The 17743-nt window shown below is 41.1% G+C and overlaps 1 protein-coding gene across 1 annotated transcript in view; it reads right to left on the bottom strand.

The window, feature by feature from the left end:
* Positions 1-3696: 3696 nt before the first annotated feature.
* The window catches only part of LOC139008875 (cytochrome P450 3A12-like), a 35189-nt gene continuing 21142 nt past the window's right edge, over positions 3697-17743 (bottom strand). Inside the window, exons 10-13 of the mRNA XM_070412614.1 lie at positions 12291-12451; positions 8260-8486; positions 5641-5803; positions 3697-3887 (exon numbers count right to left, since the gene is read on the bottom strand). Coding sequence (XP_070268715.1) covers positions 3792-3887; positions 5641-5803; positions 8260-8486; positions 12291-12451 — 647 coding nt within the window. The 3' untranslated portion in view covers positions 3697-3791. The remainder of the gene's footprint in view (positions 3888-5640; positions 5804-8259; positions 8487-12290; positions 12452-17743) is intronic.

The following is a 17743-nucleotide window of genomic DNA, read 5'->3' as shown; positions in this document are numbered from 1 at the left end:
TCCATTAGCGGAAAATCAAAAAAGTAAGTAGTGGTACATACATACAATGGATGACTACTACTTTATAAGGAAGATAAAGTATTATCTTTTGAGACAGTGTGAATGGACAGGGAAGGGCTTATGCTAAGTGCAACAAGTTAGATGGAAAAGGACAAAAACCATCAAGTTTTATTCACATGTGAGATATAAAACAAATATCAAAATATATAACAAAATATCAAAACAGTCCAAACCAGACTCATAGCATGGTGGTTAAAAGAGGGGAAAGAGTGAGGGTAGAGGATTTCAAATATTTGGCAATGGAATGAAACTAGACTTCAGGTGCAGAGTATGCAACAGAGTGCACAGATGTTCAATTATAATCTTGTACACCTGAAATATTATGCAATGTTATCAATCAATTTTACCCCCAATAAATTTAACTTGAAAAATAAATAAAGTGAATGGCTCTTTTTAATAATTGCTGTGTGAGGAGCCACTGAACCCATAAATGTTTAGAGCCTTAACTTCCTGGATTTCTTATTAGGGCTGGTGGAGTCTGCCCAGCTGTGACAGCACAGGACCCGGAACAGGCCCACCACACCCACCTTTCCCCACCCTGGTGGGATCTTAAAGTCCCCATCAGTTGAAATCCCTTTCACCCTGCTCCTCAGGTGGGGCAGAATTTGTTTCTAAACAGTTCCCCAAACCCAAAGGAACCAAAAAGGAGCAGGGAGAGCTTATTCTCTTCTCACCAACACAAGGAATTTATAAAGTTCGGTGGGACTTCCAGGCAGGCTCAGAATGAGAGCGAGAAGAGGGAGAGTCTACTTCAGTTCAAATTTGTCAAATATCACAGTAATACTTATACATTCTAATGCAATATGTAAAAAATCAATATTGATGCCAAAAAATGAGAAACAAAATATCAAATTTTAAAATAAAGGCTGTCAGTGTAATGGGGCGACCCGCGGAGATGACCACCAGGGACTCAGATCAAGATTTAGGAGCCTTTATTAAGTTGTCCAGTGACTACAGTTACAGCACCCTGCCGAAGCATAGGCTGAACTGCAGTGCCGACTATAGGAGTTACATTTTATTATTAAATTCTGTGCAGGCCCAGAGAAAAATGTGTCTTTCCAATTCTGGGCCCCCAATATGGAGGAAACTCTCTTTGTTTATACTTTTTCCAGTCGTTTGTCTCCCAAATTTGGGATGAGATTTCCTTGGTTGCGGGCACATCCCCAGTGGCGAGTGTGCAGGAGGCAGCTGATCAATGTTTCTCTCTCATCGATGTTTCTAACTCTCTAAGCCTCTCCCTTCCTCTCTGTAAAAAATCTATAAAATATATTTTTTTAAAAAGGGAATTAATTAGCAGAGATATTTTAATATTGCTATTTGCCCTTTATAAACCTGGTACCATTACAAAGACCCCATTTACTATTGAGATTTCTCAATAGCATGATGATTGCACCCACTTTCAATTTTAATTTATGGCATGGCATTCCTGAAGGAGTAATACTGTTCAGAAATTCCATGGGAAAACTTTCCTTTGTTTTTTTGTTATGGGGTGGGGCCACAACATTAGTAACAAAGAAACAGAATTAAAGCTTTGTTGTGGGGAGCCACTACAGTGTTTTGGACAGGTTCAAGCCTTGGACTGATGAGAGGGGACAGTCCTCTCATTGCCACGTGCAAGTCCCAGCTTGGAGGGCAGGGCCCTCCCAGCACAATTATAGCCAACAGCTGTAGTTGTAAGCTTGAACCTATGGTCCGAACACGTGGCCCCACATGCCTGAGTGATGTGGGCTTGACAGAGTTCAGGTGCATGTAGTTGAGTAGGATTGAAACCCAGGAGAATGTTGTAAACATCTTGGTCACCCCTTACTTTGCCTCGTAGCAACTGCTATAAAATAAAGGCATGGCTGTGGGCATGGTCGCTGTCTCTCAGAGAAGCAGCGTCCCACCGAGACCCGGCTTTCATTCTCTTATCTGCCTTTTCTAAGCCTTTCAGCCTCCCCCACTCAGGTTCACCCCTGGCCCTGCTGGCACGTGGCACACTTTAGAAAGATCTGCATCCACACTCCGAGGGCGGGTTCCTGCCTCAAACCCCGCCCTTACAGGAAACAGCTCCAGGAAACAGCATGGGGGAGGGAGCAACCGTTGCCAAGACAACCCCTGAAGGACTGACTTCCTTCTGGTTGGTCGTGGCGGTTCTGATGGTCTTGATGAACACCACCCATGGTTTTTATGTAAGTAGATGTTTATTTGTCTGATCAATCCTCCTTGATATAATAAATCCTTGCTCCATCCCTTTGCACTAATGATGCTCTCTTCATCCTACTGAGATTCTCCACACCCTATTTAGGCTCTGGATGCTTTCGCCAGGGTACCTCTCTGCGTGGACATATTTCCCATCTTGTTTGGGTTCCCACACCCACACCAGGATTCCCTCCATGTGGATACCCTTCCACCCTACTCAGCCTCCTAGTTAGAGCCACTGTGACTCCCTTCCCTGCCCCTGCCCCGCCCCTGCCCTGCAATGTGTGTCTGCCAATAATGCTGTGCTGAACCTTTTGGCTTTCGGACCAAATTATCCAGAAAGAAAAAAAAGGAAAGGGAAGGGGAGGCAAGGGAAGGAAAGGGAAAAGAAGGAAGTAAAGTGAGGGGAAGGAAACAGCAGGATAGTGATAGAGATGGAAAAGGAAGAAACCTGTGCACTTCTGAAACTGACGAATGCTTGTAGCCTTTCTACCCAATCAATTGACCAATCAACTATCTTTTATTCCATGTTCATTATGTTAAGAGGGTTGGGACTTGAGGATGACATACAAAGAATATAAGAAAATATGTTTTCTTACTTCTAGAGTTTTCAGGGGAGATGAGATAAAACATTAAATCAGCCCTAACCGGTTTGGCTCAGTGGATAGAGCATCGGCCTGCGAACTCAAGGGTCCCAGGTTCAATTCCAGTCAAGGGCATGTATCATGGTTGCAGGCACATCCCCAGTGGGGAGTGTGCAGGAGGCAGCTGATTGATATTTCTCTCTCATCGATGTTTCTAACTCTCTATCCCTCTCCCTTCCTCTCTGTAAAAAATCAATAAAATATATTTTTAAAAAAACATTAAATCAAAACTAATAATAAAATAGTAAGTGCCTCAGCTGAGTCTTACAAAAATTATGTGCTCCAAAAAAGGCAGAATTAAATTATGAATGTACTTTCTAAATAATGGGGGAAATCACAATGGATTTATTCTCATCTATCTTAATATATCAAATTGGAATTCTGAAAATGTCCCACCCAACCAGTGATTGTGATAGTTAAAAACATTTAGTCACTGGCTGTGCATGAAAGCATTAGATAATACTATTATGAAGAGATGTTTATTGAGTTGCTCAATATAATATACAATATAGAATATTCAAAATAAAACGTGATATAAATGTCACTATTGCCATTTCCACAATGATCCTTGTCTTCATTAAAGTTTGTTGATAAAATTATAGAGAAATTTGTATTCATGATTAGTACTAAGTAAGTAGATGATACTAAGTGGGAATAGATATAGTATTATAAGAACCCAATAAACTCGGTCTACTTATTTAGTCACCTCTCTTATATTACACAATATGTAATACTCTATATAGACACTGAGAAGATAAGTGAATGTGCAGACTCCCTAGTCATCCATCAAGTGCAGTAGGGTAAGCCCATCTTCATTTCTGTTTTTTATTTACAAAGTACACTGAGATCTCTGGTGTCAGGGGATTCGACTTCCTTGAAGAACGAAGCGTAAATCCTTTGGGAAAATCAGGCTCCACTTACAGTTCCATCTCTCAACTCAGCCTTTAGAACAATGGGTTTTTTTGGTTGAATAATTCCTTGAAAATCTAGTTCCACAGGAATCTGCAAAATTTAAAAAGCATATGAGAACTAGTTAACGAAGCACTGTCAACACCAAAAGCTAAGTAGATGAGATACATTGAGGACAATAATGATTTATAATATATAGAAATTACTTTTCACAAAATATATCTTTGTTTCTTTATACTTATTCAGTAAGCTGTCTCAAGACTGGTCAGTGAAAGCATTCATCAATACATTCATTCAAGAAAATATCAATTACAGCATCTATTCTGTACCAGGCCAGAGACAAAATCATATTGGTTTGTGCTTGTTTTTGGCTTGAATTTTAAGCAAATGAATGAATTTTTAAAATGTAAACCAGATTTTTAGGCATTATGGAAAACTATTTAGAAAAGCCATACAGAATTCATTTTGTACATATTGGAATTTGCAAGGTAACCTGAGTACATATTATATATTTTAATTATTTGAATTATCCATCACTTCTAAAGAGTCCAGTCACTTCTCCCAGTGGAAGCCTTCTAGTTCCATGATGGGAAAAGGTATTTGTCAAGCAGTGTGCCTATTTTCTAACATCTCCTGGTTCCCAGTGTAAATAGTGAACTTCTGAATAGCGTTTTGACCTAAATAGTGTTTTGAATAATTTTTTAGCTCTATTCCCACCCAGTCACACTCTCAGTGTTGGGGGATCCACCACCACAGTAACCTTCATATCTCAGTTGACTGAAGGGCAAGAAAATTGTCATGCAGCGTGAAAAGCAGATCTCTGCTTGTGCTCATTCATTGTTTCAGGGAGTGTCTGCCCCCCTTTCCCCCCTCCCCACCCCCCTGCCCCAAGGTGTGCCAGAGGCCCACTTCCTCTCAAGGCTAAGAGCCCCTTTGTATGCACTTGCAGGACTGCTGCATAGCTGCCTAAAGCCACAAATAAGATGGTAACCATCTTCATCCTCCTCCTTTTCTCTGAGAAAGCCTACTTAAGGAAAGGAGCTGCATAATAAATATACAAGTCCTAGAAATAAGCCTTATTATAGGGCCTTGCTTGCTATCACTCAATGACAACTATTGTAATGTTCTTCAGAGGAGAGATTCCAGATCTTCCTATTAATGTAAAACCTTCCTATTTTATAATTTCAAATGGCATGTATATATTTCCCCTGTACACAGACCAACACATGTAGAAAGTGTACATTACAAATGTTATTTGTTAAATTTTTCAAATTAAATCATTTAAAATGTGGATTCATGATCTCCAAATCAACTGCAAAATACTCTTTAAGTATTTCCTGAATGACCGCAAGGCACTATTGGGAATTTATGAAAGGAATAAAATGAGGTGCTAGACTTAAGGATATTCTTAGATAAAAAGAAAACACAGAGTACCAAATTGGATGGTTTAATGATAAAGTTTTCTGTAAGTTCTGGTGCAAAAGAGCAGTGTTCAAAAGTCATGACCCAGTTATCATTGTACTTCAGGACTGCACAGCACTTTCCCTTCCTTCCAGTGGACTTGAAACCAAATTTAAACTTTTCTCAAATGACTCTACCTGATCATGTCACACTAACTACATTGACTCTAGATGGCCTTTACAGTTGGATATTTATAAAAACACAGGCTTAGCACTCCAGACTACCAGGACCTTAAAGGTTACATGTGACTCCAGATAGATTCTCTGTCCAACAGAACAAAGTATTAAACAATGAATGAGCACACTCATGCATATGTACCTCAGTTTAAGAAAAACTCTCAATCAAGCATCATTCACACAGAGTGGTAACATGTTAAGTATCTGACCTGTGTTTCTTTGCAAGGTTTGAAGGAGAAGTTCTGCAGAACTCTGACGAGAGCAATTTTCATGTTCATGATAGCGAACCTCATGCCGATGCAGTTTCTGGGTCCACTTCCAAAGGGTGTGTATATGTAAGGATTTATGCTGTCCTTGTTCTCCTTGCTAAACCTGGTTATATAACAGTAGATGCAAACAATGAATGAAACATAAACACCACAAGAGCTACATGTTTGGGGTTCTCAGGCTCCTCTCCAAGTCGTATACAGAATACTCCTTTGGGCCAGTCAGTGAGATCCTGCTACAGTTCTGTGGCTGTAAGAATGGTAAGCTACAGATTCTTTCCACTCCCCATTCCCTATACGAGCTAACAGTATCATTGAAGAGATGACATGAATGCTGTTTAAAGGAAAATTTATCTTTGAACACTAAATTACATTCAGGGTATTGAGATGTTCACACTCTGAAAGGCAAGTAGGAAATGAGACTAATTGAAGAAAAAGTAGGTCCCTGCCTCCATCAAACTCATGTTGGTCACATGCTCATGGAGGAAGGAAGTAGGAATCATATCTCTCATTAGTTGCATTGTTATTTTCTCCTTCCCTTCTCTTTCCTTCCTCCCCTCCCCCCTTCCTCTCCTCCCTTCCTCTCACCTCTTCTGTCCCTCTCCCATTGAATAGGTTAAATCAGATGACTCATATGGGCATATGATGCTCCTCTGCTCTAATATCATCTGTGATTTCCTTGTCTATCTGTTCCACTAGGCTATAAATTCCTTGAAGGTTAGACTTATGTTTTATTCAAATTTGACTCCTCCATATTTGATTATATTAAGGGAAAATGTGGATTTGGGAAAGTGATCATGGCATTGCGGTTATGTATTTTTAAAAGGTTCTTGAACATTGGAATATTTAGAGATGGTATGCCTTAAAATAATATGGGAATTAGGAGGATGGTAGTAATGGTGTGTGAATGGGGCAGCAGACATAGTTTGACGTCTGTAACCATGTGATGGGCACCCATAGATGAATCAAAATTAGACTGGTATCTATAGAAAATGATTTTGTATATTTGTATAAGTGTCAACTTCTCCATAATAGGCATTTTTTAACATTTGGATTTCTCACTGCCTTTCCCATTTCCTGACATGGTAAGCGGTTACTCTCTGTGGAAGACTTAATGATCAAAAGAGCAGTACAGTCAGTGGCCTCTGGTTTCATGTTCATGAAGCTACAGGGTGTGGGGGTGGGGGGAGAAAAGACGGTTGAGCTTGGAGGAAACACAGAGGCCCCTTGGTCCAGAAAACAGAGGATTTGGTCATGTCTAACTTCTTCTTTCACCAAATACTATGTGTAGACAATAAGCTAGAACTAAGAGCACCATGGCAAATGAGAGAAGGTCCCTGCCATTAGGGATCTTATAGTAGGGCTAATGAAAGCCTAGACCCCAGCTAGTGTCCTCAATAGTTAGTTCCAATTTTGCTCATCAATACAATAAATGGGAAACATCAGCTCTTTCTAGAGTTCAAGCTATGCTTAAAGCTAGACCTTGGCTCTGAATTTCCAGAAGAACATGCTAGCCGAAAACCGGTTTGGCTCAGTGGATAAAGCGTCGGCCTTCGGACTGAAGGGTCCCAGGTTCGATTCCAGTCAGGGGCATGTGCCTGGGTTGCGGGCACATCCCTAGTGGGAGATGTGCAGGAGGCAGCTGATCGATGTTTCTCTCTCATCGATGTTTCTAACTCTCTGTCTCTCTCCATTACTCTCTGTAAAAATTCAATAAAATATATTATAAAATAAAAAAAAAGAACATGCTAAAGATCATCCTAGGGGGCGTGTCTCGGGTGTCTGGAGAGCAGGTGACTTTTCTTTGGAAGTACCACTTTCTTTGAGAGTAGGAGGAAGCTGACACAGGACTGTAGCCAAAGACAGACCAGTGACTTGTGTTCTCTGTCCTCAAGGGGCTGCTTAAATCATCAGGGATGAGGACCTCTCAGGTTCTCATAATGCACTCTCCCAATAATGATAAAGATGTGGCCACCAATGTGAAAAAAAACAACCCAAACAGAATGTGGGAACATTGGTGGTAAATTCAGAGAGCTAATGAGAACAACAGAAAAATTTAAAGAAGTAAAAAAGCCTACATTCCTAAAATTAGATAATGATTAAGTAATTTATGGCATAAGCATATAGTCACATCTGCATAAATATTTATATGTGTGCATCCCTATATATGATGGTTATATATAAAGAGGACACTGTTTATAGTTTACTGGTAAATAAAGTAAGCAGTTCAAAATAAAAAATATATTACTATTTTAAGTTTAAATATCTATATATGCTTAGAAAAAAGTCAATAATGACATACATTGCATTACTTTGAGGCCTATCTTAAGATATTAGTACTATGGACAGATACAATTTTCTTTTAGCTAGTCTAGAGTTTGAAAAGTTTTGTCAACAAACAATGATTACCCTTGTAATAAGAAAAAAACAAACTTGTAAAAACGGAAAAATGTACATATAAATGATTGTACAACCACACATTCATCATCTATACTAAAAGACATCAGAACATGTCCAACCAGCCTGGATGAGGGAGGGTTCCCTTTCCCAGGGGTCCAGTACCTTTCAGGACGGAACTCCTCAGGCTCTGTCCAGTACTTCGGGTCTCGGTGAAGAACAAAGTTTGGCACCATCACGACTGTTCCTTTGGGAATGAACACCCCATTGATTTCCACATCCTTCTTACAGACCCGCTCAAGTCTACCAGCAATTGGGAATAATCTGAGGTTTTCATTCATCACCATGTCAAGATACTCCATCTGTGCCAGGGCATCATAGGTGGGAGTTGCCTGGGAAGAAAGAAACAGATTTTGATAAACTGAGATTTGAGATCAACTTTCAACTCAGTCTATGTAGTTCTATAGAAATGTTAGGCGCTCCAAAGAATAACTTATTTGGGTAAAGGACCTTAGGATTTATAGACATTTTAATGTCATGTCCTTTGACCTGATCAATGGCCCATTGAGATGTGTGGAGTAGTTATAACTATGGGGGGACATTGGGGACAGCTCCTTAAACAGGACCCAAAATCCCCCACATTACCACGTAGTGATTTTTTTTATCTCATGTGAGTAATAGACTATGACCCATATTCTTAACTGAAATACGCTAAGGTCACTGTTTGTTTTCAAAAGAGAGGCCACATCTCTGTACCAAGGAAAGAGAATGTGTAATAGAGCAAAATTCCAACTTGACAGTGTTTAGTTGAAAAATCCTGCTTACCAAGCCTTTAGATTATATATATAATTTGGAGAGAAACACCACATAAATAGAAACTCTACAAATAACAAAACTCTGTACGTATAGCAAAAGAAGGGCGTGACTGAAAAAAATGAAAGCAGGGCACACAATTTCATTCTAGCAGAAGTTATAAAGAGGTGGAACCCCACTCAGCCTCATGCTGCCTTGCTGGAACAGTCTCCTAGTTGTTGTTCAGGGTTTGACTATAAGCTGTGAAGATCTCATACAAGCCTCTCCAGCCCCAGAGGCCAGTCTCTTCCTACCACAAAGAGTTCCAGTTTTGTCAGATATCTGCAAACAGTGTGGGCAATATGTGGGTATCACTTCGTGTTATATTGAAGAGGCAATACTGTAGAGGTTAAGGCTTCTTCACCACTAGCTATATGACTAGTGTGTGAAAATTATTTCACCTCTCAGTTTTCTGATATGTTGCATGGAGATATCTAGAGTTGACACTTCATAGTGTTGTTTGGTAGAGACATTACTGCTCATCCAATATTCATGTGGTCTCCACATCTCCCAGCCCACTTAAATCTAGGGCAGTGTTCAGCAAACTCATCAGTCAACGGAGCCAAATGTCAACAGTACAACTATTGAAATTTCTTTTGAGAGCCAAATTTTTTAAACTTAAACTATATAGGTAGGTACATTGTTATTAACTTAATTAGCGTACTCCTAAGGCTTAGGAAGAGCCACACTCAAGGGGCCAAAGAGCCGCATGTGGCTCGAGAGCTGCAGTTTGCTGACCATGGAGCTAGGGGGAACCAGCTTTGAGAATGGGCTCTGAGCTGAGGTGACATATGTCAGTTCAGAGTCAAAATATTTGAAAATCCAGTGAGCATCACTCTACTTCTTTATTCTCCAACCAACATGAAGGCCTTGTGCTCCAGAAAGTGCAGCTACAAGAAAATGGATCCTTCCCTAACTGGTTTGGCTCAGTGGATAGAGCATTGGCCTGTGGGCTGAAGGGTCCCAGATTTGATTCAGGTCAAGAGCATGTACCTTGGTTTCGGGCACATCCCCAGTAGGGGGTGTGCAGAAGGTAGCTGATCGATATTTCTAACTCTCTATCTCTCTCCCTTCCTCTCTGTAAAAAATCAATAAAGTATATTTTTTTAAAAAAGAAAATAGTCAGTGTTGTTGTTTTTTTAAAAAAAAAATGGGTCCTTTTTAGCTTATATTTCCAAGTAACTATGGAGCAAAAGTCCCACTCCCATCCTTCATTACCAATCCATGTTGGACATGTTAATGTGAGTTGGAAATAATCCTTTGCAATGTAAATCCACTGAGAATAGAGGGCTAATCTGTAGTTGTGGCAAATTTAGCCTATTCTGACTAATGTATCATTTTTTTTAATTGAATTTATCGTGGTGACATTGGTTAATAAAATTATATAGGTTCAGTTACAATATAATAATACTCCATCTGTGTATTGTATTGTATGATCACCACCCCACGTCAAGTCTTCTTTTATCACCATTTATACCCCCCCTGCCCCCCCCTCCGCCCCATACTCTCTTCTACTTCTGCCAACGCCTATTCTCCTCTAGTAATCATCATGCTGTTGTCTGTGTCTATGAGTTTCTTGTTTTTTGTTAATCCTCACGCAAGGATATTTTTCCATTGATTTTTAGAGAGAGTGGAAGGGAGGGGGAAAGACACACACAGAGAAACATCAATGTGAGAGACACACATGGATTGGTTGCTTCCACATCATGGCCATGGATCCAGCCTGCAACCAAGGTATGTGCCCTTGACAGCAATCAAACCCAGAACCCTTTAGTCTGAGGCCCAAAGCTCTATCCACTGAGCCAAAGTGACTAGGGCTGTGTGAATTAGGTTTTTTTGCTTAACCTCTTCACCTTTTTCATCCAGCCTCTCAAAGCCCCCTTCCCCTCTGATAGTCTGTTCTCTATCTATGAGTCTGTTTCTATTTTTGATACATAATTTTTTAAAAATTCATTTATAAATATAAGGCATTTAGAACGGACAAATATAGTGAGAAGTATATGTTAGCTATTAGTGTTGTTGTTGTCATTGTTACTCTTATTAAGAGGGGAGGACATAATGCTTTAGCTAGTCTGTTTCTTAGTGACCTTTCCATCTTATTGCAATAAAATGATTTCCAATATAGGCTTACCCAGAGAAGAAAAATAATCTTTAATTTAGTTGGACCCTATATTTTTTTTTTAAATATATATTTTATTGATTTTTTACAGAGAGGAAGGAAGAGAGATAGAGAGTCAGAAACATCGAAGAGAGAGAAACATCGATCAGCTGCCTTCTGCACATCTCCCACCGGCGATGTGCCCGCAACCCAGGTACATGCCCTTGACCAGAATCGAGCCCGGGACCCTTCAGTCCGCAGGCCGACGCTCTATCCACTGAACCAAACCGGTTTCGGCATGTATCTTATTTTATACTAGAAGCCCACTGCACGACATTCGTGTACTGGGGGCTGCGGGATGCATTGAGCATCTGCCCCCTGGTGGTCACTGTGCATCATAGCAATCAGTCAGTTTGGTCAATTTGCATATTACCCTTTTATTATACAGGATTTGAAGGACCTATGACACAGAGAGTTCTTAAGACCTATCCAAAACCACAGTCTGGACTCATGTTTTCTATTTCCTACACTATGTTCTTTTCTGTATACCAGGCTTCACCTAGATTGCAAAGTTTACCCAAGGTGGTAGATTCCAGTAATAGTGCCAGTTTTCCACACCTTCCTGTGTCCATGCCCTTAGTCGTCTAACTTTGTGCCCTCCTATTATGATCCTAGGGTTGGCCATGGTGCATGCTTTAAATCAATGGAATGTTGGCTAAGTGTGACGCAAGCAGAGTTCTGAAAGGCACCCATATGTTTGGGCTTATTGGTCGTTCCTTCTGTCATTGCCTGAGAAGAACATACCCAGGCTAGTTGTCTGGAGTATGGGAGATATGTGGATCCTGTGTGGAGATGATTCACCCAGCCACTTAGCCAAGGCCAGCCTAGATCAGCCAAGAGCCAGACTAAAGCAATAGCAACACAGGTAATTATCTAGACACTTGAGCAATAAATTCCTATTGTTAATTGCCACTGAGGTTTTAAATTTTTTTTCATTTGACATTATTGTGATAACAGATAACTGACACAACAGGACCAACACTTTTTTCAAAGATCTTATATATCTCTAATAACAAAAATTACCTATATTCTTTGTTTGTTTTTGTCTTTTTACATCCTTCCTAAATAGCACAAGTAAAATAACTGATGCTTACATTCTTTGTAAAAATTCTCCTAGGAACTGGTGAGGAGGCATTCTTGATAAGGCTTTACTTTCTCCCTCGCTCTCCAAGTGTCACCCACTCACCTTATTGGGAAACGTTGCATCAATCTCCTTGTGCAATTTCTGCTGCACATCGGGGTGAGTGGCCAGCAAATACGTAAGGAAAGAAAGAGAACTGCTAGTGGTCTCATAGCCGGCAAACAGAAAGATAATAGATTGGGCAGCAAGCTCCAGATCAGTCAGAGCTAAAAGGAGAAGGAAGATATTTTATACAGCAGGTCAATGAACAACATCACAATTTAGGTTATGAGAAATCCAAATGAAACTCCCAAACCCTCATAGGAAAAATTGAAAAAACAATTCAGCTTAAATTGGGAGTGTTTTGCACTCTGATGTGTATGTTACAGAGCCAGAAACAGGCAAAAATGTCTTCATCTGCAACCCCCGCCCCCCCCCCAACCCCCCATCCCCCCGCCAGCTCTATTCTATTCTTCACCATCTGCTTCTGGTTGTGCCACTCTCTCCACAACATAGCTGTGCAATTTTAAGACATAGCGTTTTGTGTTACATACACAGTGTTATCAGTCTGTCCCTTGGAGAATCCTGAAAGTACTTTAGCTACAAGTAATATGGGATAGATGTCTCCCCCAGGAAAATTTAAATTATTCTAGATAAAATATACCTGGATAATTTTTTAAGTATATTTTTAAAATATATATATATTTTTTATTGATTTCAGAGAGGAAGGGAGAAGGAGAGAGAGATAGAAACATTAATGATGAGAGAATCACTACTCCACTGCCTCCTGCATGCCCCGCACTAGGGATCAAGCCCGCAACCCAGGCACACACCCTTGACCAGAATCAAATCCGGGACTCTCCCAGTCTACAAGCTGACACTCTATCCACTGAGCCAAACCGGCCAGGGCCCTGGATAATTTTTAAGAGACTTTGCACTAAGGCTTATGCAGGGAAAATTAAAGGATCTTTCATTCAAAAATGTTTGTAGAAATTTTAGAGAATGATACTGGGCTACACATAAAATATGGTTACTCTAAGTATTGTCCATAGACCAGCATCATCAGCAGTACCTGGAAGATTATTAGAAATGCAGAATCTTGAATACCATACAAAAACTACTGAATCACAGTATGAACTGTCAAGAGATGTGATGATTTTCAGAACTAGAACAAAAAAATCCAAAATTTATATGAAACCACAAAAGACCTCAAATAGCCAAGCAATCTTGGGAAAGAACAAAGTTGGAGGTATCACACTACCTAATATCAAACTATACTACAGGACTATAGTAATCTAAACAGCATAGTATTGGCATAAAAACAGTTAAGATCAATGGAACAGAATAGGGAACCCAGACCGATATGGTCAATTAATATATGACAAAGGAGACAAGAACATACAAGGAAGTAAAAATAGTCTATTCAATAAATGATTGGAAAACTGGACAGATATGAGCAAAAAAAATGAAACTAGACCATATTTTTTTTTAAATCCTCATCCAAAGACATGCTTATTGACAGTGAGAGAGAGAGAGAGAGAGAGAGAGAGAGAAATATCAATATGAAAAACATCGATCAGTCCTCCCCTTCCCCCGTATGTGCCCTGAGAGGGGGCTGCGACTGGGGATCAAACCCGCTGCCCAGACATGTGCCCTACTTGGGGATTGAACCCACAACCTTTCATTGTACGGGAGGATGCTCCAACCAACTGAGCCATACTGAACAGGGCCTAGACTATCTTTTTACACCGTATATAAGAATAAACTCAAAATGAATGAAAGACTTAAATGTAAGACTCGAACCATAAGAACCCTAGAAGAAAACAGAGGCAGTAAAATCTCTGACATTTTTCTTAGCAATATTTTTTCCTGACATATCTGCTTGGGCAAGGGAAACTATAAATGAATGGGACTACATCAAACTAAAAAGTTTACACAGCAAAGGAAACCATCAACAAAACAAAAAGACAACCTATGAATGGGAGACAATATTCACCAATGATACATTCCATGAGGTGTTAATACTCCAAATTTATAAAGAACTTATACAACTCAAACCAACCCCAGCCCCCCAATAATCCAATTAAAAAGTGAGCAGAGGTTCTGCATAGACACTTCTCCAAAGAAGACATACAGATGGCCAATAGACATATGAAAAGATGCTCAACATCACTAATTGTCAGAGAAATGTAAATTAAAATAACAATGAGCTATCAGCTCACACCTGTCAGAATGGCTAACATCAATAAATCAACAAAAAACAAGTGGTGGCAAGGATGGGGAGAAAAGGAAACCCTCTTGCACTATTGGTGGGAATGCAGATTCGTGCAACCACTGTGGAAAGCAGTATGGAGGGTCCTCAAAAAATTAAAAATGGAACTGCCTTATGACCCCATGTTCCACTTCTGGGTGTATATCCAGAGAATCCCAAAACACTAATTTGAAAGACTATCTGCACCCCTATGTTCATTGTAATGTCATTTACGATAGCCAAGATTTGGAACAACCCAAGTGCCTGTCAAATGGATTATTACTTAGCCATTAAAAAAGAATAAAATATTATAATTTGCAACAGTATGAATGGACTAGAGGGTATTATGCTAAGAGAAATAAGTCAGACAGAGAAAGACAATTATCGTATGATTTTACTTATAGGTGGAATCTAAACACCAAAATAAATGAACAAACAAAATAGAAACAGACTCATAGATACAAATAAAAGACTGATGGTTGCCAGAGGGAGTGGAGTAGGGGGACTGGATGAAAAAGGTAAAGGGATCAAGAGGTGCAAATTGGTAGTTACAAAATCATGTGGATGTAAAGGCAACATAAGAAATACAGACAAGCTCTAGCTGGTTTGGCTCAGTGGAAAGTGTCGGCCTGAGGCCTTTCGATTCCGGTTCGATTCTGGTCAAGGGTACATGCCTGAGTTGCGGGCTCGATCCCCAGTGGGGAGTGTGAGAGATCCATGATTCTCTCTCATCATTGATGTTTCTATCCTTTCTGCCTCTCCCTTCCTCTCTGAAATCAATAAAATAATACATATATAAAAGAAATACAGTCAATAATGTTGTAATAACTCTGTATGGTAGCAGATGGATACTTGAAATATTAGGAGGACCACTTTGTAAAATATGTGATTTTCTAACCACTATAATGTACATCTGAAACTAATACAAAATAATATTGAATGCAAACTCTAATTTAAAAATAGTATTTATTTATTTTTATTATTATTTTGGGGGGTTTACATAGTCATTGATGAACTTTATTTCAACCCAATGCCTGAATACCCTTTCCAGGATTATCCATTTTATCTAGTGTTTTGATTTTTTTTTTAAATAACACCAATGATGGAAAGCTCACCACCTCTTCAGGGGAATCATTCCACTTTTATACAATGTTAATAGTTGTAAATATCTTCCTTATATTGGGCCCAAATAGGCCTTCCTGACAATTATTGCTGCATTAGTTCTGCCCTTGGAAGTCACCTAATATGAAGAAAGCACTCTTTTGTAAGATGGCCCTTGAAAAATGAAAAGACTACGGCATATTATTGCAAAAGAGAGATGTAATTTTTGTGCCAGACCTACCATGGGAAGCACGGATTATACCTTTAAGAGATATTAGGTAATAAAAGACTTGGGACACATGTCTTCAAAATTAATGATCTGAGATATGGACAAAAACTGCAGAGATTTTAAAAAAAGATGGAAGATTGGTGATTGAGCTTAGTCTAATCAATGGTATTAAAATAGCAGAAAAAAGAATGTGCCAATAGAAGGGCATTGGACAGCATGAAATACAGAAGTGTAGGGTTCAGTAAGTGGAATTAGCAATGTTCATTCAATCATGACCTGAATGTCATCTTTCTCAGCACCTGCCCCCTCTCTTTGCTCTATTTTATGCTCAGCAAATAGCCCTTGTGATCAAATTGGTCTCTTTTTTAAATTTTCTCCTGAGAGAAACAAAGCATGGTCAGGATCTAATCTATTTGTTTGAAGTATAATTCAACTAAAAACAATAGCATCTAATCTAATAAAAGAGAAACATGCAAATTGACCACACTTCCATTATGCCCAAGCCACACCCACCAGCCAATCAGAGTGACTATATGCAAATTCACCCAACCACAGAGCTGGAGCAAGCAGGAGGCTTGGTTGCCCCAGCGATGGAGGAAGCCACGCTTCCCGCCTGCCCTGGCTGGCTGTGGCCTCCACTCAAAGCAACAAAGTTTCAATTATAGAAGATAAATAAATCCCAGATACCTGCTTCCAGCCAGCCTCCACTGGGAACTTGAGTGGCTGGGGGCTGTGGCCAGCCTGCAAACAGCCATCAGCACCTGACCCAGGCTGGCCACCCCCTCATGGGGTGAGGGTCCCAGCTGGGGGGCTTGGCCAGCCTGCAAAGAGCCATCAGCCCCTCACCCAGACTGGCCAGGCACCCCAGCAGGACCCCCCACCCTGAAGGGGGTGTGGCCAGCCTGAAAACAGCCATAAGCCCCTCCCCCAGGTTGGCCTGGCACCCCAGTGGGGACCCCCACACCGAAGGGGCTGTGGCCAGCCTGAAAATGGCCATAAGCCCCTCACCCAGGCTGGCCACACCCTCATGGGATGAGGATCCCCACTGGGGGGCTTGGCCAGCCTGCAAACAGCCATCAGCCACTCACCCAGGCTGGCCAGGCACTTCCAGCGGTGACCCCCACCCTGAAGGGTGTGTGGCCAGTCTGAAAATGGCCCTCAGCCGCTCATCCATTCTGGCCAGGCACCCCAGTGGGACCTCCACCCTGATCTGGGACACCCTTCAGGGCAAACCAGCCGGCCCCCACCCGTGCACCAGGCCTCTATCCTATATAATAAAAGGGTAATATGCAAATTGACCCTAACAGCAGAACAAATGGGAATGACTGGTCACTATGATACACACTGACCACCAGGGTGCAGACACTCAATGCAGGAGCTGCCCCCTGGTTGTCAGTGTGCTCCCACAGGGGGAGCTCTGCTCAGCCACAAGCCAGGCTGATGGCTGCCAGTACAGCGGTGGTGGTGGGAACCTCTCCCGCCTCAGCAGTGCTAAGGTTGTCTGACTGAAGCTTAGGCCTGCTCCCCACTGGCAAGTGGACATCCCCCGAGGGCTCTCGGGCTGCCAGAGGGATGTCTGACTGCCAGCTTAGGCCCAATCCCCCAGCAAGCGGGCCTAAGCCAGCAGGTGGTCATCCCCCGAGGGGTTCCAGACTGCAAGAGGGCACAGGCCAGGCTGAGAGACCCCCCTGAGTGCACAAATTTTTGTGCACTGGGCCTCTAGTCTATACTAATAAAAGGATAATATGCTAACTAGATTGGGTGAACTGGACATCTTCCAGATATCCAACTTCCTTCTGGACAAAGCCATGGTGGTGGGGGCCCAGGCAGAGGCGGTTAGGGGTGATCAGACTGGCAGGGGGAGGGGTGATCAGGTTGGCAGGGGAGCAGTTAGGGTGCGATCAGGCCAGCAGTCAGAGGTGGTGAGGGGCAATCAAG

This window comes from Myotis yumanensis, unplaced genomic scaffold, assembly GCF_028538775.1.
Source record: "Myotis yumanensis isolate MYYU_CA2020_CCGP unplaced genomic scaffold, mMyoYum1.0.hap1 SCAF_4, whole genome shotgun sequence".
NCBI lineage: Eukaryota > Metazoa > Chordata > Mammalia > Chiroptera > Vespertilionidae > Myotis > Myotis yumanensis.
This window is presented reverse-complemented; position numbering and strand designations above follow the sequence as displayed.